Here is a 25,383-nt window from a genome sequence, read left to right as displayed (position 1 = left end):
CCTATCTCACAAAAGCAATAGATACTGTATGGCATAGTAGCCTGTAAAAAAGGAAAAAAAAATTAAGCCTGCCTTATCCCTGGCTCTGGAAAATGAGTGAATAGTTCTAGAATTGTATACTGAGTTCAAAGGGATCCACAAGGGTCATCAGTCCAACCCCTGGCTCTGCACAAAGTAACCTCAAAACTCACTCCGTATGTCTGAAAGTGTCTAAACACTCTCTGATCTCTGACAGGCTTAGTGCTGGGACCACCTTCCTGGGCTGAGGATGGAGCCCTGTGGAGCCCCACAAGTGTCTGGATGTCAGCCCGATGTCATCCCTGTCACTGTAACTTTGTGTCCAACCTCTGAGCCAGTTGCTGGCCCATTGTGTAATATGGTTATTCAGCTGTATCCAGAAGGATACTGTTGGGAGACAGTATCGAATGCGTTACTGAAATCCAAAGACCTAACACCAACTGGCTTCTCCTGGTTACTAGGTGGGATTCCTTGTTGTAAAAGGAAATTCAGTTTGTCCAGCAAGATTTTCGTGAAGCTGTGCTGGCTGTGACCAGCGACTGCATTGTCCTCCAGGTGTTTTATAATACCTCTCAGAATAATCTCCATAATTTTACTGCTGAAGTGAGACTGACAGGCCTGCAGTTTGCTGGTTCCTCTGTGAAAACTTCTAAAAGGGATCTTGGAAAAGCCAGAGTCTGGGAATGCAGGGGCAGTGAAGCTCCACAGCCTTATAAATACCCATGAAGAGACACCGAGGCACAGTTTGCTTGGGTGCAGGTTTGTGGGGTTTGGAGCGAACTCGAAACCTTCGCTACAGGTTCGGGCTCTTCTCCCAGAAAACCAGTGACAGGACGAGAGGACACAGTCTTAAGCTGTGCCAGGGCAGGTTTAGGTCAGACATTAGGAAGAATTTCTTCACAGAAAGGGTGATTGGACATTGGAATGGGCTTCCCAGGGAGGTGGTGCAGTCACCGTCCCTGGAGGTGTTTAAGGAAAGACTGGACGTGTCACTCAGTGCCCTGGTCTGGCTGACAAGGTGGTGTTGGGTCACAGGTTGAACTCGATGACCTCAGAGGTGTTTTCCAAACTGATGGATTCTTCGAAAGCCACATGAATAGGAAACACTGCATTTGAGGAGTGCGGTGCCATCATGGTGTAACTTTTTTTTTCCCACAAGTGCGCGAACCGCTTCTCCGCGGTTCCTCCTTTCAGCTTTGCCGCTGATGGGCCCGGGGGAGCTTTAAATCCGCCTCACTCCATTGTGACCCCTGTCTCACCGCGTTCCCGGCCGGATCCCGCCGGGAGCTCCTCACGGATGAGGCGCGAGGGGAGGGGCGGGGCCCGCGCGCGCCAGGGCCGCGCTTTGTGCCCCGCCCCCTTCCGGCGGGGGGCGGAGCCGGCGCGGCCCGAGCGCGGCCCCCCCCAAGATGGAGGGCTGGCGAGGAGGTGAGGGGGGAGCGCGCCGGGGTCGGGGCCGCCCGGGGCGCTGCCCGCCCCGCGCCGGGCGATGGGGGGGCGGCGAGGACCGAGCGAGGGCGCGAGGGGAGGCTCCCGCCCGCTCTGGGCGCTGCGAGCCGCTGCCGCTCCCCTTCGCCCGGCTCCGTCAGGATCGTCCGCACCGCCCCCGCCCGCAGCCCCGCGGCGGGGCGCGGAGGGAAGGGCTGGGGGTCCTGCCCGCTGCCCCGGGGGTCTGCCTGCCTCCCTGAGGATCCCGCCCGCTGCCCCAGGGGCGCTGTGGGAGGAGAGCGGGAGGTGGGAGAGGCGCTGGGTCCCGGCGCGGCCGCGGAAAAGGCACCGCCGCCCCCTCCCGCCTTCCCGAGCTCCCGGCGCTGGGACCGGGAGAGCCCCGCGGAGCCCCGGGCACGGCCCCGCGGCTCCCGCGCTGCGCTTCATCCCACCCCGGCTTCCCGGTGCTTCGCGGGCGCTCCCGCCGAGCCGCCCCGCGGGGTGTTGCGTCCCCCGAAACCCGCCCGGCTGACAGGGCACCCGCGATCCTTCTGGAAGAGCGCCGTGGGTCTCTGCTTCCTCTTCCAGTCTCCATGGTTGCATCGCGAGTGCTCCGTTGCGCTTGGCTACAGAAATTTGGCGGTCTGTTAAAGAATGGAGGTTTCCTTCTTGCCTTGGTTCAGTTATGGGATGCTGTAATTGCAGGGAAATTGCTCGGCGCTTAGTGCAGCTTTTGCCCGTGGAAGTCTCTGCCTTCCAAAATATTTGTTGTTCTTTATAAATGTACGTACTGTGCAGAATAAAGGTGCAGGGAGGGAATCATTGGCGTGTTTCACTTGAGCCGTTAGAGAACGGTTGAGTTTGAGACGCTACTGCTGTACAAGAGACTCGTGGACTGCTGTCACAAATGGTAATGTGGGGATTCTGGGATAAGGCAATAATGATTTCAATTTAGCCGAGACATTAAATAGGATTCTTTACTAATTTTCTTATTGTAGCCTGGTATGTGCCATGTCTAGCTTCACTTGAGACCCTCCAAGAATTATGTAGGAAGGAAAATCTCAGATGTAAATCCATTGGAATCACCAACAGGAGTCTAAAGAGTTATGAGGTGGAATATTTGTGTGACTACAAGGTAGAAGAGGTAAGAGAAACACAGAGCAATTTGATCACTCTTTCAGCTGAAATTTGGAAGTGAGCTAAAGATAGTTTTGCTCATGATATAAAGCAACAGGCAGTGAGGACAAAGCTTTTGCTTGCATCAAATTAAATATCTTTTAAACTTTGAGCTGTAAACTGAAAGCAGTGTAAACTGCTGCTTTCAGTATGTGGAAGGAAGATCTTTTCCTGAAATTACAGAAATGTTAGAATATGAAATGTTTCATCTTTGTGTATCTAGAATTTAAATAAGATGCTGATGCTTTAGGTGGTAGCTTGGTATGAATTATGATGCCTCTCCTTTATTTGCAGACAACCATCTGTATTTCTCTTTTGACTCTTTCAGTCTGTTTGATGAGAAGTTAGGGCCATGTGCTGTAACTGGATTCCTTTGAAATTCAGTCCCAGGATTTGGCCTTGTTACAGTTATTTGGCCTTTTTAAAATAAGTACAAAATGTATGCTGCTTCATTGTAAATACAGTATTACACGTATCAAATTAATTACTGCTTTAGGAGGATGGTTGATATAACAAACAATGGGGTTTAGACTTTTCTGCTAAATTTTGGATTTTTTTTTTGTTCTGTATGTGTTACAACTACATTCTGTTTGTGCATATGAGTCATACAGCAAGTTAGCATAACGTGCCACCTGCCTTGACAAATTAGCCTCCTCCTCCAAGTATGCTGTTAGGGATCAGAATTCATCCCACCTTTTGATTTCTTTGCCCCTAGAGATGATATGTAAAGTATGCAAAATTGTCCTTAATTTGCAAACAGAAAACCTGATTTTTCTCTTTTTGCCCAGTTGTAATTGTTATGGGGACATCAAGGCCCTCTGCACTGTGTGCTTCATCCTTAACTCCAGATCTCTTTTGTTTGTCTGTGTGCCCTGTGATGCTGGATTGCAGCAAAAGGAACTGTGGCTAAATCTGTATCTATTTCTGTGTTTCAAGGGCAAAGAATACTATCTTGTGAAATGGAAAGGATGGCCAGAATCTTCAAATACTTGGGAACCTGAGAAGCATCTGAACTGCCCATTGCTTCTTCAGAACTTTCTTAGTGACAAGAATGAATACTTGTCTCGGGTGAGAGAAGGCAAAGCACTGAAAGTGAGAAACCACATTAAAGCTTTGAAACCTGCCATTGCAGATTATGTTGTAAAGAAGGCCAAGCAAAGAATAGCCCTGCAGAGATGGAAAGAAGAACTCAACAGGAAAAAGAATCACAAAGCAATGATTCTGGTAGAAAACACTGTGGATCTTGAAGGCCCTCCCTTAGACTTCTACTACATTAATGAGTATAAACCTGCTCCGGGGATAAATGTGCTCAATGGAATAACGACTGGCTGTGAATGTGCTGACTGCCCTGCTGAGAAGTGCTGTCCAAAGGAGGCTGGGTTTATTTTGGCTTACAATAAACGTAAGAAGTTAAAAATCCAGCCTGGCTTGCCCATCTATGAGTGCAATTCCTATTGTAGGTGTGGGCCTGACTGCCCTAATAGGATAGTGCAGAAAGGCACACCGTATTCCCTTTGCATCTTCAGAACCAACAATGGCCGTGGCTGGGGAGTAAAAACCCTCCAGAAAATTAGAACCAACAGTTTTGTGATGGAGTATGTTGGAGAGGTATGTATCTCCTTAGATGAATTACGTACAATAAAGGAAACATTAGATAAAGTCTTTGACCTTTCTCTCAGTTTTAACACTTCTTGACTTCTTCACCCAGAGGGTGGTTGGGCACTGGAACAGAGAAGTGGTCACAGCACCAGGCCTGACAGAGTTTAAGGAGTGTTTGGACAATGGTCTCAGACACGTGGTGGGATTCTTGAGGTGATCTGCAAAGGGCCAGGAGTTGGACTTCCCTGATCCTGGTGGTACCCTTCCCAACTCAGGATATTCTGTGGTTTTACTGTATAATAGATCAGTCTGCTTTTGAGTAGAAAGAGAAATAGGCATTCAAGTCGCCAGCAAAATTATATTGTCCAGAACATTCCTTCATTCCAGAGCAGTTGTAAAAGGTCGACTGTAAAGAGAATACTTATCCCATATACCACTGAAGAATTATTTTAGATATGTGTCCTAATAGTATTTCTAAAGGCAAATCCTCCATTTCTTTTATGGCAGTTATAATCTTCATTCTTCCCTGATCATCTTTATTGTAGTTTTTGATGTTCCTGAGGCACAGTTGTTATGAAACTCCCTGCACAGTCTGTCAGTTTCTTTTCTGTTTTGTTTGACCTTTTAAGGTAGTATTTCCAAGCATATTTATTACTTTTGATTAAAGCAAGAATAACACTTGTAGTATGGACATTATCTGTTTATTGAATCTCATACTATTTCAAAGAGAACTTTTCTATTATAAAATACAGACCTTGAGTTACTCTTTAGATCTTGTATTGCCCTGTATTTCTGTGGTTCAACCTCTGCTCTGCTTCAGGGCTCTTTGCACCAGCAGCTTCTGGCAGCCTCTGTGATCCAGCGTGTTACATTTCTACCACAAATCTGCCTTGCTACTGTGTTGACTCAAAATATTTCCTTCTGTCCCTTTGTACAAAGGTTTATGGTCTCATTTGTATTTCTTCCATGCCCCAAATCTTCTAACTTCTCATGTCCCTACCAGACATTCCAAATATCTCTGTGGAGGGGTTAATGCAGAAGGGTGATTATGTAACTTTGTTGCTTAAAGGAAAAAGTGTATTTACCCTTTCGACTGAATCTACTTCCAGCTGCTGAAGGAGTTCTCAAATCTCGTCTGTCAGAAAGATTTTAGAGGGATTTATAGTTCAATTCCATCACATTTTGTATCTGTCTTGCTGCCAGATTATTATTTCTTTGCTGAAATCATAATAAACAGAATGCATTTAAGGTAACAGGCTACAGATGAAGTAGTTCCAGCCGTTTCTTCTCTCGAAAGTGACAAGCTCACCTAATTGCATACACTGAGCTTTGTGAAGTGATGGGTCTATCTGAGTTGTTATGACTAGGATCTTCCATTGCAGTCAAAAATAGCAGGAAGAGATGCTTCTGGGGAGGGAGGAAAGGACCACCTGACCTGGGTTTTAAAGACTGATACCTGTTGGTCTTCATCTGTGCAAAGGGAGAGAGCTGAAACTTAAGTAAAAGAGGCTTTCTGGGTCTAATGAAAAACGTGTGTATATAGAAAATTTAGGTAGAAACAGTTGATGGTATTGTCATCAGACCTCTTAGTAGAAGGTGCTCAGATGGCTTTTTCCCTGAGACAAGGTAGTGCTGTAGACAAATTGCATCCAGAGAAGCCTCAGTCACTAATTAGTTTAGCTGTATGTATATATTCTTCATTCATTTGAGATGGAATGCTATTTCAACATCAAAAACTGAATGTGGTATTTTTTGCTAAGTAAAGCTTCTTTCCTAACTTGATTCCGATTTTTGTTTTAATTTAGTAATAGTTAATAATATGATGCAGGTTTCTTTTTTTCTTTTTTTTTTTTTCAGGTGATTACAAGTGAGGAAGCAGAGAGGCGAGGCCAGCTCTATGACAACCAGGGAAATACATACTTGTTTGATTTGGATTATGACTCAGATGAATTTACAGTAGATGCAGCTCGATATGGAAATGTGTCCCACTTTGTGAATCACAGCGTAAGACCTTGTTTTGTATACTAAGAATTTGGAGAATTATCCTAATTGTGCCAGAAATATCTTCTCCTGTTGTAAACATTTTCTTACCATATTTGCAGTTTTTCTGGAGTAGTTTCATGCCAGTCAGTCAGATGACATAATAAATAGAATGGAATACTTGGCCTTACTTGGACTGAGACTGCCTACAAAACTCCAGGAGTGAGATGCTGCCTGAAGTGGATATTTGGTAGGACTGGGCTTGTCACTGAATCAGCTGATTCTAGACAACCAAATGGAGTTGATTTGGTGTGTTTTCTCCAAGTAACTGAAATACCTAATGTATGACAGGTCCTTAACAAAATTAGCAAGGAGTCAAAGGCAACAGAAATTGATGTTATTTTGTAGCAGGGCAGGATGTGGTGTTGTGCTGCATTTCATTGGTAGGGGCACAAATGAAAATTCCTGTGCTTTCTTAGTTATATAGAGGGGAGAAATACCATTTTCCCTCCTAAATCTTTCCTGTGACCTTGGTTTGCTTAAACACTTCAGCAAAATTTAGTGTTAATTTTTCTTAACAGAAGCTGCATTCACTTTTACTTGCAGTGTGATCCAAATCTTCAAGTCTTCAACGTGTTTATTGACAACCTCGACTTGCGTCTTCCTCGAATAGCACTGTTTTCTACCCGAACCATCAAGCCTGGAGAAGAGCTGACCTTTGACTACCAGATGAAAGGTCTGCACATTTTAACAGGGTTATTGTGGGAGGTTGGGTGCTGGTGGGTTTTATTGCAGCCTGACTGATGGTAGCATTTCAAACATCATAGCATTTCAGCTCAGGCATTGCCCTCCCTAACACGTCTCTGGATTTCAGAACAGTCATTGCTTGTGATGTGTTGTGCAGAAAAGATCACACCGAGAAGCTTTTGCCTTCATTTCTAATGCATTGCCTCCCTCAACACTCCTAGCTCACAGCAGGGACTGTGGTTGGATTGTCTGATGAGGCAAATGATTTTGAAGGTTTGTCCCAGGAATGCTCAAAGGAATGGTCAGGCTACTATTAAATAAAGCTTTCCTTTATTCAAATAGGCACTTCAGATAAACTACTTTCTAAGTAATCTGCTAGTGATAGTTACTAAGGCAGTTGTAACAGCTCAGCAGTGTAAGGCACCACAGGTTTGTCTCTGGATTCTGGTGTCTGAAGGCCTCAGTTGTGGATGTAGGTCCTGTGGAAGAGATGATGTGACTGTCTTGGTTTCAGCTGGGATAGAGTTAATTTCTTCTCAGTAGCTGGTACAGTGCTGTGTTTCGGATTGTGTATGAGATAAGACACTGATGTTTTGTTTGCTGCTATGTTGTGGTTATCCTAAGTCAAGGACGACTTTGTGTCTCATGCTCTGACAGTGAGGACGTACACAAAAAAAATTATAAAAAAGATGGGAGGAAACATAGACAGGTGACCTGAACTGGCCAAAGGGATATTCCATGCCATGGAATGTCATGCCAAGTATAGAAACTGGGGAGTTGCCCAGAAGGGGCGGATCGGGGTTCAGGGATGGGGTCTGGATGAGGTGAGCAATTGTGTTGTGCATCACTTGCGTTTGTATTTCTCTTTTTATTATAATTTCTAGTATTGTTTCCATTATTAAAAGGTCTTTATCTCAACCTACAAGTTCTACTCTTGATTATCCTCCCTGTTCCACTGGGGTGGGGGTGGGAGTGAGTGGCTGCATGGTGTTTCATTGCCAGCTAGGCTTAACCCAGGACACTGCCAAATTGATCTGGAATCCTTAAAACTCCTCCTCCTCTATGTGGTGTCTGTAACACTGACAGTCAAGGCTGGCGACACTCTCAGCTGATCTATGTGGATATAGACGTGAGGGAACAAGGCTTGAGTTTTGGATTCTGATGTGTATGCTGGATGTTGTACAATAGTGGTAACAAGGGTGTTAGAGTTTGAGTATAGCTTCGCACCCTTTTATCTGAGGTGTTAGAAGGCCTTTAGAAGATGTTTGAATGCCAGGCATGATCTAGGTCTGTCTTTTAAAACTTTCTTACTTGTGTCTATCTGTGCTGCAGGTTCAATAGATCTGACTTCAGACTCTGCTGATGGTCTTAGCCCATCCAAAAAGAGGATCAGAACTGTCTGTAAATGTGGAGCCGTGTGTTGCAGAGGTTATCTCAACTGAGTTCGGGTATCCAAAGTCACAAATACTTTGTTCTCTTTTAAATGTGTTTTGAGAAGACTCTTCTTTCATGCATATATTCAAGTATTCTTACATCTAATGTAAATAAGTATTGTGAAAACAAGGCATTGTGTTTGTAATTGAAATGGCATTAGCCAAAGAAAGAGATTGTAGTGTTTCAGGCAAATACAAAACTGATAACAGGGATTAAAAATAGATTTTTCTAGAACTGTTGTGTAGGAAGCAGTAAAATGTATGCAAAGAAAACTCTAAAATGTACCTTGATTTGAATATTCACAGAATTCTAGAATATGTTGAGTTGGAAGGGACTCATCAGGATCATCAAGTCCAACTTCTGGCTCTGTGCAGGACACCCCAAGAGTCACACCATGCACCTGAGAGCATTGTCTTGAGCTCTGTCAGGTTTGGTGTTGTCACCACTTCCATGGGAAGCCTGTTCCAGTGCCCAAGCACCCTATCAGTGAAAATTTTCCTCATATCCAACCAAAACCTCCCCTGACTCAGCCTCATGCCATTTCCTTGAGTCCTGTCACTGGTCTCAAGAGTGAAGAGATCAGTGCCTGCCCCTCTTCCCCTCCCAAGGAAGTTGTAACTGCAATGAGGTCTCCCCTCAGTCTTCTCTTCTTCAGGCTGAACAGACCAAGTGCCCTCAGCTGCTCCTCATACAGCTTCCTCTCCAGGCCCTTCACCGTCTTTCTTGCCCTCCTTTGGACACTTTCTAATGGCTTAATATCTTTCTTACATTGTGGTGCCCAAAACTGCGCACAAAATTCAAGGTGAGGATACCCCAGGTCAGAGCAGAGCGGGACAATCCCCTCCCTCACCCGGCTGGCGAGGCTGTGCCTGATGCCCCCCAGGACATGGTTGGCCCTCCTGGCTACCAGGGCACTGCTGACTCATATTCAAGTTGCCACTGACATTCGAGTGTGAGCTCACAGCCATAGCCCTTCAGGAGCTGATTCCAGGGGGATGAAGTGATGTTACATGTTTTCTATACCTTGAGAAGTCAGGAGGCATTCGATTTGAATCCTAAATCACAGCTGACAGTTCTTTTGCTTTTTTGTATAAAGAAAAGCTTCAAGAGCTCAGCAATAACCTTTATGGCACCAGAGAGAGGGATTAAGGACAGCCGGTGTGCAAATGAAGGTTCATAGGAATGCAAATTGTAAAATGTCCATGGAACTCCATGCGAGTGAAGTAATTGGTGTTAGCAGATCCCAGGTGTAAAGCTTGGAACTTTTTAGCTGATGTTCTGTTATCTAGAAGTTTTTTCAGTTATATTCTGATTTTTAGTTAGGATGCTATAGGAGGATTGCATTTCTACAGTGGATTTGTAAATACGGGATTGTTGGTAGTAACATTTGCTGTTTGTTTTCATTGCAGAAATTTGGCAGTCATGGCTGAAACAAATTGCTGACTACAGTTTGAAAATAGATAGCAAAAGTTAGGGAGAGCAGCCCATTGTCTAACAAGGTTGATGCATTGTGGAGATACGCTCAAGTTATCTGTTAGGTGCAAAAGTACCCTGGAAATTGATGTATATTCACAACTGGTTTCCATTAAGTTTTTACATACTGTGACTTTTTTATCTAGTGACAGACTTCTAAGATACTAGGCCTGTATTTTCTGGTTGCAAAAATGTTAACTTCAGTGAAGTTAGACTAGGGGTGAGTATACCCGTTTCCAGCAGACATTTGTAAGATGTTCTTGAATGTAAAGGCTGAGAAACGTGCTGTTCTTCAGCTGCTTGAGTCGTCTTTTTTTTTCCTGATCATTTTAAAGTTGTCTCAATCTATTCGTAACATATGCTAAGTTTTGCTTGGCTTCAAAACAACAGTTGAAGGTGGTTAGGAGTGGAGTTACAGCCAAAGTCCGTGCTCTGGGGATGATCCAAGTGCTTTGTTCTCATGGATTAAAATCTCGTAAAACTTGCATATTGCTTACAAGTCATGTAAAAGTTGACAGGGTCAGGCAGAACAATGTTGCTCCATAAATGGATGCTCCATAACTGGATGCTAGCTATGTATCATAGGTCAGCTAATTACCTTTATAAGGTGCCAGCATGTAATTGTTTACTTAATGTTAGCAAATGCCTTAAATTCCATGTTAATTACTAGCACTTCAAAGGATAATACAGGTTGCTCATTAACAAGCACAGTTGCATTTGCAGTGAAGATCTGGCCCTTTGGTAGAAAATGGCATTTTTTTATATGCTACTAGCCCAAATCAGTATCACAGATGGGGTGAAGAGCGTGGGCCACTGGAAATGCTGTGTGAGTTTTGTAATCTCCAATACAGAGATACACGTTGAAATAGAGACTTTATATTGCTTAATGAATAGGAGAAAGTTTGCTTAGATTTGAAAGTATTTGATGGGACCAAGCTCACCTGTATTCACGCACTTGGATAAATGCTGAATCTAGTCAGCTTTTATCATGCCACATCTCTAATGATTATTTTTTTATTTAAAGTGGAATGTGGAGCTTTCATGTTAGCAAACTCCAGATGATCTTGCATCGTTTGGAGTCATTAGTGCTTTCTCTTGCATGTAGCCCGAGCCAGCGGTGCATTCCATGTGGATGGAATCTGCAGTTTCCAGCTCCTTAATCCGCTGCAGTCGGCAGCCTGCCCTGTCACTGCAGGAAGGAGAGAGCGGCTGCGGCAAGAAATGGATTCCTTACTGTGGCCTCGCCCGCGCCCGGGGCACAGGGCGGGCTCCTGTTTCTGTCTGTCATGTTCATGCCCAGCTTGATTTAAATATTGCAAGTTTAAAAGATAACAGTTGTGGCAGTTGTACCTGAGCTCAGCATCTGCCTTGTCCTGAGGCAGTGAATGTTATCACCAGTGCTGGAATAAAGCTGCTGTTCTCTAAGGATATGTGTGTTATCTTCTGCCATAAATAAAGATCCGTTAATTTATGTTCTGGGAGGCAACAGCATTTTGTATTTATTTGAAGTAAATCCATGTATCCAGTTTCCAGTTTAGAGCATTGAACAGTATTTTATATTTACATATGCACAGTGCATTTGGATTGCCATCAGTGAATTAGCTTAAAGGGACACTATGTCACTTTTAAAACTCTTTTTGCTGTTTCTATGAGTTTGGCAGAAAATTGCCAAATTGGAAAAGGAGAAAAAGCTATTTTCAATTTCTTAGGGAACCTAAACCAGCCCAGCTTCTGCCTTTGTTTTGCTTTGTTGGCATTGTCATGGTCACCAGTTCAGTTGTGTGTATGCACTTCTTGGGGACTGGTGGCTTGTTCTCCAGCTGTTCTTTTTTGTTGGGATTATTTTTATTATTTGGTAGCAAAACTAAAGCTGCAAGATCACCTGTAAGAAAAGCTATTGTCTATTTATTTAATCTCCAAGTTAAGTCAATCTTTTGGTTATTTCTAATGTATGTTTTAGGAACTGTGTACATTAGAATATGCAGTTTGTAAGCTCAGGAACATTTTCTTTTCATACTGTGTGATCTCTAGTATTGCTATCTTCCTATAGTTTTTGATAAAATAAATGAAATCTAGTTTTTCTCTTGTTGTTGTCATTCTTAAAAAAAAATAAATCTTAGCCTGTCAAAATTAGCTACAGCAGTAGAAGTTGCTTTAAGACTGCAACCTCTTAATTCCTGTCCTGTTCCCAAAATTTTCTAGCCCTGTAAGGACTCCAGCAGAGTAACCAGGAGGAAATCATCTGTTTTCAGTTTAGGGCTGGTGAGAAGTGGTATAAATTTACACTGTCAACTTGCCTGAAGCAGACTGGGTTCCTGTGTATTTGAGCACCCTGTAAAGGCAGCCCTGAACTTACATGCGCACTACAGATATGAAACAAGCCCACAGAATAATTTCTGCTCTGTCTGACTTTATTCACAGAAGTAGTTATAACAGCAGTTCCATTCAGGCTTGCTAAAAAAATCCCAAAATTTGATAAATCACATTTGGAAATTACACAAACAAATCCCACAAACACCGGACAAGGTGACAGTGACGAAATACACGGATCTTGAATATCCTTAAAATCATATGTAGATCAGAGCAATGCTTTGTCCCCTCCTGCCCGTTCCCAGTGTCAGAATGCTGGCTGGTTTAACATTCACATATCACTAAACATGGCACAAAGACTCAAGGCACACTTGGAGGGGAGAGATGTTGTGTTAAAGGTCTGTTTAATTCTTTGGCATTTAAGACCACATGGATAGGAAACCTCAGGGATTTTCAGATGACTTCTGTGGTTTATTTTATAGGCACTGCAGTTTAACTAAAACCTGTATTACATTTCCATGGTAGAACCTAAGAATTTTGGCAAAGAAAGTTATGATGGCACACATCTATAGAGAATATATTGTCTTGATTTGAAAAAGAATTCAGTGAAGTCTACAGAATGTTGCAGAAGAAGTGAAATTTTGTAGTACAGGAGCCTCAAGTAATGCAACCACCTGTCTGGGATAACAGGTTACTTTCTGTTGCCAGAGCAGGCCAGGGCTAGTGGCTTGGAAACCACAAGATTTAAAGTTTTTGTGAAACCAAACCATGGAGGAACTGATGACAAGTTGTATGCAACGAGTTGGAGTTAAAGCATAGACAGTGGTGTGTAGTACCTCATTCAGGAGTTAAAAGTCAGATGACACCACTTGCTCAGTGTAAAGAGAGACTTGAACAATTTGATTTAACAACAAATTAAAAACCCCTCACATTCTCAGTAATTATCTAATGTGTTCTGCAGTTGTTTTTAAAAATAACTGCAGTGAATACTAATTAAATAGTGATAATAATGATAATACTGCCTTGTTTACATGGTCATTCCTATGTGTTCCTCCCCACAGTTAACTGTGGTATTTTATTAAAACCTGAGATCACATTACAAAGGCAAACTCTTAGAGCTCATGATAAACCCTAAATTTCATTTAGTGTTCTGTGCTTATTTTTGTCTGGTCCACTTTTTGTCTACTTACAGTCCTGGAGAAATGAACCTCGGGAGGTAGAATGCTTTTACAGTCCTTCCTAGGAATACTTCGTTTTCAATATTTCATGGAAGGAACAATAAAGTTACACAGGCTACAAATTCCTAGTTCTGACAGTAAGATATTTCTGGAAAAAAAAAATTGCATGAGTCAGCATAGCTGCATATAGTAATTGGCACTAAAGAGAAAAAGAATTCGGGTATTAATAAACATTTTGGGTATCACCACAATGTAATCAGTTATATCTGTCCTCAGGAGACTTTTTTCTCACTGAGTATGTTTTCCCCTGCTGCAAGCTTCTCGTATAAATGGTGCAGTTTATCTGGCTGAGGCACTTCAGCACCAGGAGTCAAGGGAATTTCGAAGTCAGAGGAGCTCTGGGAGTCCCTCCTCAGCTCCAGGTCAGGAGTCCTCGAGCTGTCACTTAGTTCCACCAGCGCATCCTGAACACGAGCAGTGCCAGTCTCTGCAGCTTTCTCACAGCCCTTGCTTTTCAAGTCACAGGCACCATCGTAGACACAGGGGCTGCTCTGCCCTGGTGGCTTCCCCCTGCTACTCTCCGGCTGACTGTCCCTGGCAGTCTCCTGCAGCACAGGAACAACTGCTCTGCTCCCACCTTTGCTGAAGTCCAGGGCACTTCTCTCCTGGGAGGTGATAAGCACTGTGTCCATTTGGCTATCCCAGCCCTGGCTCCCCTGCTCTGATATGTGTGTCGACTGAGAAGAATTTTGGGAGGAGATGTGTGTTGAGTCACTTACTCCATCCGAATCGCTGAAGAGCGACTGGGACCCACCAGCATCTGCCGAAGATGGGATGTTGTCCTCATTTTCAGAGCTTTCCTCTAACTTATTACACATAAAGAATTCATCCCAGCGAGGGACATCAGCATTAGAGTCCTGTTGGTCACTAGTTACTCCACTGAAATTTGCTGTGGAAGTGGCATCTGGCTCATGGGAAAGAACTTGAACTGTATTTTTTTCAGATTCTTCTTCATCATTTTCATCATCATCATCATCATTTGATTCCTCACAGTCCACAAAATCTACCTGGAGGGAGGTGTAAGTTGTGGTTGCTTTGTAACTTTCTGTGCTCTCATTCATATTTCCTTCAGCATTTTCAGACTGTCCTGTGCTGGATGGCCTGCTCTCTCCTGTCTGCTGTTTTGGAATCTTAGGCCTTGCAGAAGTTAATTCTGAATCAAAGAGATCATCTTCATCTGTCAGGAAACGAACAGAAAAAGAAAGTCACTAAGAAAAGTTCACATCTCTGCTAAAATCTTGTTAAGAGCAAAGTTTTAATAAAAATTTATTTAGTGTAAATTGAGGAAAAAGTTCTTTAACCCAGCTGGAGACTTTGCATGACATTATTGACAGTGTTTGCCATGCCTTGTCCAGCTCAGTGCCTCACAGAGGGGCAGTTAGAACAAGTTTTCCTAGAGCTGGTCCAGGACTGTGGGAAGGAACTGTATCCAAAGACTGAAAGGGCTGTTGAGCAGTAAGTACATTGTAAGACTGCAAACAAGTGTGTTTTTACACAATTAGTGCTCTTAAAATCCAAAGTTAATTTATATTTTTCCTTTCCAACTGTTGTTTTGAACACAAAGACAGACTGTGGTGAACACTGAGGCTTTTGGCACCTCTGCTTAGTCTCAGACTTTCATTTAAGGTGCAGTAGCACCATCAGAACCTTTACCTGTATCAGATAATTCTCTCTTGTGGACTCTCTTCAGTGTTCCTAAGGGCTTGTACCTGGGTTCCATGTTTCTCCTGTATGACCTGCATAATGGCTTTAATCTGAGGGGAATGAGAAAAGCAATTATGTTTAGAACACAGCAGACACTTTCAGGAGCAGAATTAAAACTTTTAACTTGATGTAAGTACACTGCTCCATGCCTTTCACAGGCACTGCAGCAAAAATGTTAAAGCAAAGGCAGCAATACCTAGGGAAAAGCTTTTGATTCATTGGTGAGCTTGAGCAGCTTAAAGGTAGAGATCTGTCATTTCAACATATTTACCTTAAAACATGTACGTCATTTGGAAACTATCTTGTAGTTCCTTGCTTAGTGAGACAAGATGAGAGGGTTCAAAATCTGACTGCAGTTTTATTCAATAACTGATAAGTATAAAGTCTCCTTTCCTAATTAAGGAGGAAAAGAAAAAAGGAACAGAAAAAGGAGTCCTAGTTTTGTTCAGACTGAGTGACACCACTGCTCTCCTGCTCTGTGAGGGTGCTTTCTAAGCTGCCAACACCTGCAGCTGCACAAGAGAACTGGCCTCTGATGCAGAGGGGAGGTGTTCAAGACCTCAAAGAAACCCTTTTAAAAAGAAACTTCTGAGAAGTTGCAATGAAATAGAAATGGGTCACAGAACACAGTGAGATGAATGTGTATTCAGCTTCCAGCGTTTACCAGCAGGAAAGCCTTTACACATAGATAGAAGTAGTGTGTGGAATACAAACTCTCACACTTAACTCAGCGTACAAGTGTGCTTCAGAAAGCTCAAGTTTGTGGGACTGAATATAGATGAAAAAAGAAAAAAGAATTATCAGACCAGCAAAGCAAAAGGCAGTGCCCCTCCTGAGAGGCCAGGATTCAAGAGGGAAGTTGTCCTTACAAGAACCGAGTTTGGACCACCTCCATCCAGCAGCCATTTGTCACTTACATTTCCATTACTTTGTCCTCTGTCCCACCCAGTGGCAGTACGTTGGGATACACATTCACAGGACAGATATAGCTGAGGAAATCCTTAATCTAAATTCCAGAGAAGAAGAAGCAATTTGATAAGTTACATCAACAGTTAAGAATTTCACTTAAAGGCAGCACTGATGCAAGCATACTGAAAAGTACTACCACTGGTCTCATGTAAAGACCAATGTGACCCATGAGCTAAACTCTATCCAAGTGGATAGCTCTGGAAAGGATTCTGAAAACTCAGCCTCACCTAACACCTCACTACAATTATCAACTTCTACAGATCATCACTATCTCTGAAAAAAAAGACTGGACAGATTTGGAGTGTGATCCAGCACTTCCCTGTCCTTACTGCTGTCAGTGTTTTCAAACCTGCATTTTTCTTACTGGACTTCAAGTCCCTATGTGTGCAAGTCAGGTAATTCTCTTCCTCAGGGACTTTTCCTAAAGTCTCCCTTCAGTCCCCTGCAAAAGCCCAAAACACATCAGTTTTTCCAAGCCTTACTCTGTTGTCTTCTGGATGCTCTCCAGACAGCAAATTTCTTGAAGAATTGTGTTCAGTTTGCAGCACTCCACTCCAGCTGAGGCTTTGTCAGTGCTGAGCACTGGAAACACTTGCAGGTTGCAGATTACACTCCTATCTGTGCAGACAGCAGGGCCCATCTATTTTTGCATGTGGAGGAAGGAGTGTTACGGTTACACTACCCCCCATATTCCACCAGTAAACCTGTCACGTTGTATGTACTATGCTAGTACCTCCATTTAAAATTCCTTATGGCAGAGCAAACTAAAACTTAAACAGGATCTTAAAAAGAGGACTGTCTTCCTGGGGTTCTGAATAATCTCCATTTTGTATGAGGCAAGGCTTTGTTACAGGTTCCTTATTAGCGCTGATCCAGCTTCAGTTTTTTAGGAGAGAGAAGTGTTTTTAGAACTGGATCGAGTCACATTAAATCCTCGGGGGAGGATGCTGCCATGACCAATTCCCTTTTATTCCCTAACACAGAAAAAGGAGTAGCAGTGGCAGATAGGATGCAAGAAAAATTCTGTTTACATGTGTGGGCAGGGAATAAAAGGCAAACCTACCCAAAACTGAGTCACAGTAGATAAATAATGTATTGAAAACCAAAACTCCATGCTTTAAGCATTGCATAGTTACACAATAATCTAAAATACAAAGGCAGGCAACAAACTTATGACCTATACACTGAGAACAGAGAACAAAAAATAGGCTTGTAATCCTGCCCTTCTTTAATATGCTACTCTGCAGTTATATTAAAACAAGTTTCTCTGTCTTCGGCATCAGGACTTCTTATCCCCTGATGTCTTATTATTGACAAGATTTTTTTTTTGTGTCAAGTCATGTCATTCACTCCAGAACAATCAAATCTCCTTTATGTTTTCTTAATCATCGTATATTCAGAACTACAAGTATACAAACCTCGCTGTATGAAGAGTGGAAAGAGAAACAAGCTCTGTACGTTCTTTCCCCAGTCCTAAAAAACAGAGGAGGCACAAAAATTAGATAACTGCTCTTCATCCTCAGTCAACAGTCAAGCATAACCTGCTCTTGAAGTCCATTTTGAGATTTAAGTATACAAGTGTCAGGCAAGATACGTTTCTCAAACAACAGGTTTCTGTGTGGCCCAAATGCTCACCTCACGATTACATTGGTTTTCTTGATCCTTTCCCCAAACCACATAGTGGAGGGTTTGATGCTGATTATGTGCAGGGGAGTTCCATTTTGGCAAGTCAGCCCACAGGGCAGTCTGTTCCCTCGGAAGCAGTCATCATCCTGCCCAATGCAAGATAAAATTAAGTGTAATAGGGAACCTTTTATCCCCGAGAAATTAGGCAACACAGTATCTAGGCAGACCAAGTTCTCCTCTCACTTCCAACTCCCTTGAAACATTCTAAGTCACACATTGCTTCCTTAGTGCAGATGGCAAAGCAAATCAGTCATAGAGACCAATGCCCCAAAGTGTGATCTCTGCTTCTACCTGAGCTCCTCCAAGTTGGAGCCTCCAGCTTGACAGACATCCTGGAAAGGGAAGGCCATGTGCTACAACCACACAGTGCATGGCTGCAGCAGGCATCATCTGAGCTGCTTTTGATACATTTACATGGATAATACCTGACTGATCTAATCTGCTGCTTGTTTTACTTCACTTAATACAATTTTCAGGTTTCAAATACAATTAAACTATTTCCAGCAATAAGCTAATATATTTTTCCCTTTTTTCTTCTTTTTTTTTTTTTAAAAAACTTCAACCCGCTAACTAAAGCTCTCACTCTTCTTTACATTAAGCCACCATTTCACCAGTCTTCATTAGCACAACAAGCCCAAAATATAGCACCTGTAGCCACACTTTCAGAGCAAAGTTAGCAGAGGCTCTGCAGAATGATACACACCCAAGGATGTCGACAGGCATGGATCTGAGTGTGTCGGTCTGTAGTAAGATGGCACAGGATTTCTGGCATGTTCCTGAACATATCAGGTTTGTTCGTGTGCACCTAGAGAAAGGCAGAGTTTACTCTTCATTAGCTCAGCATGTTTGCCAGGCTGCAGCTCAAGCATCTGTACAGATTTGCTTCTGCTCTCCCCAGATGCCAGGAGACATTTAAAAACTACTCCCACTAATAATGTCCAAGCAGAGATGTGTGAGCCAAAACTTGGACATCTAGAAGAAGTAGAACATATCTCTCATGCTGAGGAGGGAAGAATATCATCAGAAAGTCAGAATATAACTGCTCACTATTAGTGTTGTATGTAAATAAGTTAAAAGGGAGAGAGGAAAACGCTGAGCTTGAAAACCGGGAATTAACTTCTCTTTGGAAAGTACAGATGTCATTGCAGTCTACAACTTCCTTGTGAGAGGAAGAGGAAGGGCAGGCACTGATGTCTTCTCTGTGGTCACCAGTGACAGGACAGGAGGGAATGGCCTGAAGTTGTGTCAGGAGAGGTTTAGGTTGGATATTAGAAAAAGGTTCTTCACCCAGAGGGTGGTTGGGAACTGGAACAGGCTCCCCAGGGAAGTGGTCACAGCACCAAGCCTGACAGTCAGAGTTCAAGAAGCATTTGGATGATACTTTCAGGCACATGATGTGACTTTTGGGGATGGTCCTGTGCAGGGCTAAGGCCTAGACTCAAGGATCCTTCCAAGGATCCCTTCCAACTCAGCATATTCTGTGATTCTGCTCCAGACTGAAATCAACTCGTTAACTCATTTTGAGCACAACTGCAGCTTCCTAAGGGCAGTTAATGAAAGCAGGCACATCTGTAACACACAGCAGCCCTCTGAACAGCCACTGCCAGCTCGGTGACTGGCCACAATCATTACTGAGGATCTGTTCCAAAGCAACAATCATAGAAACATTACCTTGATTCCGAGTTCCTCACTGAGGTTTACGAATAAATATTCATATCCATAAGCAGCTTTGCAGTTCAGCCACACAACGTGACAGCGGGACAGTGAGGTCCAGCTTCGCGCTAACTCCAAGATCCCATTTAAACATTCCTCCTGAAAAGTGTAGAAAATGCTGTGAATCATCTTTGAAGATACTTTCTATGTGTTGCAATTTGGTAATGCAAAATGGCATTGTCTTGCAAGACTTACATAAAAAAGGGATGGTTAATTAGTTAGCAGTTTTAAGGACCTTTCCTCTCACAGCTTATTTGGACTTACCCGGCTTGGTATGTGATAAAATTTGGGATCACAAAAAGTAGTGTCCAAATACACACTCTGGATGTCTTTTACTCTGGAGGAGAGAAATGTGATATCAGAGGGAATATTGCATCACAGTACTAAGACACACCACTTCCTCTTTTCAAAAGGAAGCAAATCTACCTCTTTATTACAAAGAACAAATCAAAGGGGTTTTGTAACTGCAGCATTGCAATTATATTTAATCCAGAATAAAAAATGAGGAAAAATGAGTACATTATTCCTGAATTGTCTATGCCATATGATCTTTTATTCTTTCTAAATCCCACAAATAGCTCACCTGGTCCCTGAATGCAAAAGCTCCATTCTGGCTGCTTCTCCTTTTGCAAGCCTGAAATCCCCTGTGTACAGCACAGTGCCATTCTCACCTTCAAACAGAAACCTGCAAACAGCAACAGCTGGGTCAAATGCAGCAAAATAAAGCATTAAATGCCAGGTAGTGATTTGTTACCTTGCTTAGGGGAGTCGCCATGACTAACGTAGGCTGTAATAGAAACACTGGGCTCAACTTGCTTCTACAGTAATTTCAGATAAACCAAACAATTCAGACTCAGTATGTCTGGAAAGTAACCTCTGCCTGGCCCAGTCAGAGTTGAAGACAAAAGCCTCACAAAACCAACAAGGGTGGCCCAGCTGTCTGTTGGAGCCAAAGGCATCTATTGGGCAGCTGTATCTAGAGCTGGGCACCTTCTTTTTAATGTCATACTCAAGAAATGGAGGATTTATTTTCAATAACAGTTTTGTATGTTATTTTTAAGTACAGTTGAAATCACTCAGGCACAGGGAATAGTAATCTGCCCCACCAAGGTAACAACTTCCATCTGGACAGATCCCAGATAGTACTGTGGTTTTCCAAGCTTCATCAAAGGTGGTGGGCCCTGCCACAATAGTATTTCCTCCAAGTAAGAATTTTAAATTCATTAGCTTCTTCTAGTTGGAAAAAAAAAACCAGCACCACAACCCAAAACAGTACTCAGTGAGAACTCTATAGGACAAATCTCTCAGCAGAAACATTTAGGGCATTGAAAGTACATACATGACTGAACCTGGACAGTGACCAGCTGGCAGAAGTGTCACCACTACATCTTCTTTCTGGAAGAGATGGGTTAGCATTATTTACACAGTGTAGCAAGTACTACCAGTACTTTTATCAGCATAATGAAAGGAACACATTACTTTCCACAGCCTCTTGCAGAATTTAGCATTTAAATCAAGAGAGTCTCTTCACATTGCAACAAGCACTAAAGAGCAATGAGCATCTTGTCATGTCTGAAGAGAGGACTAAGTATTGTAAGGTGCCTATAAAGCAAGTTGGATATAAGACAGTTCTAATTCCCTAGTTCCTGGTGAGCAAGTACAGAATCACAGAATAGTTTAGGCTAGAAGGAACCTTTAAAGTTCATCCAGTTTAACACCCCTGCCCCAGGCAAGGACATCTTCAACTAGATTGGATTGCTCAGTCTCATCCATCCTGACCTTGAATGTTTCCAGGGATGGGATATCCACCAGCTCTCTGGGCAACCTGTTCCAGTGTTTCACCACACTCATTGTAAAAAACTTCTTCCTTATATCTAGTCTGAATGAACCCTCTTTTAGTGTAAATCTATCATCCCTTGTTCTGTCCCTACAAGCCCTACTAAAAAGTCTGTCCCCATTTTTCTTATAAGCCCCCTTTAAGTACTGAAAGGTCTCCCCAGAGCCTTCTCTTCTCCAGGCTGAGCAACCTCAACTCTCAACCTTTCCTCAGATGTAGCCCTTCCCCTTTTTGGTAGCCATCCTCTGGACCCGCTCCAACAGGTCCATGTCTTTCCTGTATTGGGGACTTCAGAGCTGGACATAGCACTCCAGGTGGGGTCTCCCCAGAGCAGAGCAGAGAAGCAGAACCCCCTCCCTCAACCTGCTGCCCACAGTTCCTGTGCTGCAGCCCAGGACACATTTGGCTTTCTGGCCTGTGAGCACGTGCTATGTGCAGGATCCCATCTACCAAGCATCCACAAACACCACAGAAATGGCCTCTTGGGATACACTTTGTGTGGAGATCCTCTACTAGACCTTAACGTTCTGCATTTAAAGCTTGTTAATTAAAATAAGTCAGAAGATACAAAGTGAAAAAGATCACAAGAGCAATAAGTAAGTTGGTAATGCCCTGGAAAGGCATTACCAAAAGATTGCTATGATTGTAAGAACAAAGCACGGCAACAGAATTCATTGGCTGCACATCCAGGAGAGGAGGGTAACATGCATTTTAAAAATAGCTTGTCCTCTTGGGATGTTACAGGTAAGGTGTTTCCTATACTCATATAAACAGCATTACTGTCCATTACTAATATATGAATCATTTTTTCCTGGAACTTACCTCACCAGATGTTTCATCTACTAAAGAAATCTGAGTTGGAGTTTCAACTTCCAATGCAACCTGGAATAAAATGATTAATTGCATTATAGGATTTACTGGACATTGTGTTTCATGTTTATGGCTGGTATTCATTATCTAGATATCTCTAGCACTCACTGTGGTTATTGCTAAGCCTGTAAAATTAAACTCATTTTCCCATAGTCATGAATTTCTATTTCCAGTGGAAAAAAAAGTTTCCTAAAAGTTGTCTAAAAATGAAATGGAGATACCTCAACCAAGGTTTACATACCTAAAAAAGTTAGAGTATGTGGGACTTATTACAGCAACAGCTTTTCTTTCTGTGGCTGGATCATATGCCTTATTTTGGATGACTGCAAGACCCAAGACATCCCAGTCCTAGAGCACACCAGTGGATCAGTGGATCTTCCTAGGACAGATCTGTGCTACAGCATTTCCCATTGCCCCCTATTACCAGGAGAGCCCACAGACCACAGGGAGTATGGATTCCTGTGTTTGTGCAGAGGTGATTATTTTTATTTCTGTAAAAAAAACGTGCAATTTCATGTTGCCTGTGTCTGCAAAGGTAAGGAAATAACTACAAGTCACATCTGTACATGACATTGATCCCTTGAAGTTTGGCTCCAAACAGTGGAAATCATGTAAACTGATTAAGTTCTTCAGTGACTTTACATCATTAAAACTTTTTCATGTTAGACATAGTCCATTTTCCAAAAAGCAAAAGGAAAATAATATAACTACAGGTTATATATTCTCCAAGCAGTAAGAGATTTTAAATTAAGCAAAAGAGAAATTAATTAAGGACAGGAGCAAAAACACATGAGCAAGGTAAGGAAATGAATATAGAGATACAAATGATCAATATAAAGATGACGGCCATGTAAAGCTGAGGGTGAGAGGAAAGAAAAACTCATGGGAAGGGAATAATAATTAAGCATCAACAAATCAATCCCACACAGCAAGCAGCGCAAAGACACATTGTTGGAAATACTTGAGATCTGAAACATTGTATCGACACCAACATTTAGGCATTTCTGAGGAGCAGAGGCTTCCTCTTTCCTACAATCACTGCTTGGAAAGCGTCAATTTGAAAATAAACACAAACTCACAATATGATTCTCCCAAAACTTGTATTTCCAGTTAGACAATAGCAATTCCTTAGTTACTGGTGAGCAGTATAGTTTAACTTTCAAGCTGTGAGGAGACAAAAAGCACAGAGAAGTGTTTTTTAAAGTAGAGGCGAGGAACAATCTAACGACACATCAGCACCTGGCACCCAGCACATCAAAACCTGTGCTCAGAACACTCTCTCATGTGAAGAGACCTGCAGAGCAGGAAGCCTGCAGGCTTTTCTTCAGCACAGCAAACCCAAGCTTACCTCTGTGTGCCCATGCCTGCATGGATTTTTGTAGACACAAATGAAGTGGTCACATGTACAGGTTTCTGTTTCTATACCCACACCCCTGGAACAGGTGTTTGGGGCAGTCAGCAGTCAGCAGAACACAGAATACTCCCTATTAATCTTGTGCACAGTGCAGAGACCTGACGAGCAAAAAGAGATTCTCTGCTTGCATCTGAGGAGATGCAACATCTACTCTAATAAATGGAAAGTGCCGGGGAGCTATCCCACAACCTCCCTTTCCATGTTTGACCACCCTCATGGTGAAAAAGGTGTCCCTTGCCCTTTCGTTATGCACCTCCAAGAAGAGTCTGGCTCCGTCTTCTCTATCCCTACCTGCAAACAGTAACACACAGCTGACTCCTAGTCCCACAGCTGCAGACATGCAGCTCTCAGCCTCTCCTCACACATCACACACTCCTGCCCCAGAACAGTGTGGTGATCCTGCTCCAGAACACCTGTTGGGGTGGGTTTTTTGTCCAGGGGAGCCTAGGACTGGACTAAATACTCCAAAAAGAAGTCTCACAAGTGCTGGCCAGAGCAGAATAACTGTCTCCCTCAACTTGCTGGCCTTCTTCACAGCACAAGCACAGACAGCACTGTCAGCGTGCACTTCCAGGGAGTAACAGCAGAGATCCTCATGAAGTTCTACAAGGCCAAGTCCACCTGAGTTTGTGTAATCCCAGCATTAATACAGACTGGGGTATGAATGGATCAAGAGCAGCCCTGTGGAGAAGGTCTTGGGGGTACTACTGGATGAAAAAATGAACATGAGCCTGTCATGTGCACTCACAGCCCAGAAAGTCAACTGCATCCTGGGCTACATCACCAGCAGGCCGAAGGAGATGATTCTCCCCCCTCTGCTCTGCCCTTTTGAGACCCCACCTGGAGTGCTGCGTCCAGCTCTGGGGTCCCCAGCACGGGAAGGACAGGAACCTGTTGGGGCAGGTCCAGAGGAGGACAGAAAAACGATCCAAGGGCTGGATCACCTCTCCTATGGAGGCAGGCTGAGAGAGTTGGTGTTGTTCAGCATAGACAGAAGGCGGCTCTGGGGAGCCTTCAATATTGCCACCGTTCAATACTTAAAGGGGGCTTATAAGAATGATGGAGAGGGACATTTTACAAAGATAGAGGAGAATGACTTTAAATTGAAAGCTTAGGTAGATAAAAGGGGAAAACTTCGTATAGTGAGGTGGATTATACACTGGCATAGCTCGCCCAGAGAAGCTGTGGCTGCCCCATCCCTGGGAGTGTTCAAGGCCACGTTGAACGGAGCTTGGAGCATCCTCGTCTAGAGGGAGGTGTGTCCTTGCTGTGACTTGTAACCCACGGCAGCTCCTCAAGGTGTTTTGCCCACGCTTTGCCGCGCACCAGCCGCCTCCCCCTCAGCGCTGCCGGTCCCGTCCCCCCTCAGCCGCCGCCGTACCTGCCCTCCAGCCTGCGCTTCAGGGCGGGCGCCCGCAGCCCCTTCATGTGATCTGGGGAGAGAGAGAGAGAGAGAGAGAGGCACGGTGGTCAGTGGGGTGTAGGGGAGGTGTGGCGCAGCCGGGGACGCTCCCAGCCCCTCGCGGCCGCTCACCCTTGTGGCAGTGCGACAGGAAGAAGGCGCGGGCGCGCAGGTTGTGGTGGTCGAAGCGGTCGATGGACAGGGCCGGGTACTCCCGCATGCGACCCCCAAACCGGCTCATGGCCGCCGCCGGCGCCGCGCGCTTCCGCCTTCACCTCCGGCCCCCAGCCAATCGCAACTCAACCCCGCCCCCCGCCGGCCTATCAGAGGCGGGCACGGCCCTTTTAAAGCGGCCATGGCGGACGGTTGCCTGGCGACCGTTGGC

General features: G+C 43.7%; 2 protein-coding genes across 8 annotated transcripts; one reads left to right on the top strand and one right to left on the bottom strand.

Annotated features, from left to right (window-relative positions):
- Positions 1-1,370: 1,370 nt before the first annotated feature.
- SUV39H2 (suppressor of variegation 3-9 homolog 2) lies at positions 1,371-11,937 on the top strand. The gene is made up of 7 exons (XM_027679504.1): positions 1,371-1,446; positions 2,445-2,590; positions 3,559-4,230; positions 6,079-6,225; positions 6,808-6,937; positions 8,281-8,396; positions 10,961-11,937. Exons 1-6 carry the CDS (start codon positions 1,428-1,430, stop codon positions 8,388-8,390), a joined length of 1,224 nt encoding a protein of 407 aa, XP_027535305.1. The 5' UTR covers positions 1,371-1,427; the 3' UTR covers positions 8,391-8,396; positions 10,961-11,937.
- Positions 11,938-13,524: 1,587 nt separating this feature from the next.
- Positions 13,525-25,288, bottom strand: DCLRE1C (DNA cross-link repair 1C). Of its 7 annotated transcripts, XM_027679497.1 has the most exons (16): positions 25,131-25,150; positions 24,978-25,029; positions 23,888-24,051; positions 23,531-23,694; positions 23,262-23,346; positions 22,135-22,194; positions 20,815-20,870; positions 20,059-20,160; positions 19,740-19,812; positions 19,434-19,574; positions 18,466-18,567; positions 17,712-17,848; positions 17,495-17,549; positions 16,025-16,113; positions 15,057-15,157; positions 13,525-14,580 (listed from the first exon to the last, which is right to left on the bottom strand). In XM_027679497.1, exons 4-16 carry the CDS (start codon positions 23,542-23,544, stop codon positions 13,616-13,618), a joined length of 1,980 nt encoding a protein of 659 aa, XP_027535298.1. In that variant the 5' UTR covers positions 23,545-23,694; positions 23,888-24,051; positions 24,978-25,029; positions 25,131-25,150; the 3' UTR covers positions 13,525-13,615. The 7 variants fall into 7 exon arrangements, with proteins under 7 accessions (XP_027535298.1, XP_027535297.1, XP_027535300.1 ...); XM_027679496.1 differs by lacking the exon at positions 23,888-24,051 and having other exon boundaries at positions 25,131-25,146; XM_027679499.1 differs by lacking the exons at positions 23,531-23,694; positions 25,131-25,150 and adding an exon at positions 22,424-22,673.
- Positions 25,289-25,383: the final 95 nt, after the last annotated feature.

Source organism: Neopelma chrysocephalum, unplaced genomic scaffold (assembly GCF_003984885.1).
Source record: "Neopelma chrysocephalum unplaced genomic scaffold, ASM398488v2 Primary Assembly neopelma1_45, whole genome shotgun sequence".
Lineage (NCBI taxonomy): Eukaryota > Metazoa > Chordata > Aves > Passeriformes > Pipridae > Neopelma > Neopelma chrysocephalum.
Note: the sequence above shows the minus strand (reverse complement) of the source record. Positions and strands in the feature narration are given on the sequence as shown.

What these genes read in the sequence shown, in the direction of transcription:
- SUV39H2 (XM_027679504.1), top strand. An exon ending in CCCACTTTGTGAATCACAGC is followed by an intron (nt 6,226 to 6,807) that starts GTAAGACCTTGT and finishes TTTTACTTGCAG; the next exon opens with TGTGATCCAAATCTTCAAGT. An exon ending in CTTTGACTACCAGATGAAAG is followed by an intron (nt 6,938 to 8,280) that starts GTCTGCACATTT and finishes TCTGTGCTGCAG; the next exon opens with GTTCAATAGATCTGACTTCA.
- DCLRE1C (XM_027679495.1), bottom strand. Translation starts at nt 25,239, where the DNA reads ATGAGCCGGTTTGGGGGTCGCATGCGGGAGTACCCGGCCCTGTCCATC. An exon ending in CCTGTCGCACTGCCACAAGG is followed by an intron (nt 25,030 to 25,130) that starts GTGAGCGGCCGC and finishes CTCTCTCCCCAG; the next exon opens with ATCACATGAAGGGGCTGCGG. An exon ending in AAGCGCAGGCTGGAGGGCAG is followed by an intron (nt 23,347 to 24,977) that starts GTACGGCGGCGG and finishes GTCTCCTCACAG; the next exon opens with CTTGAAAGTTAAACTATACT.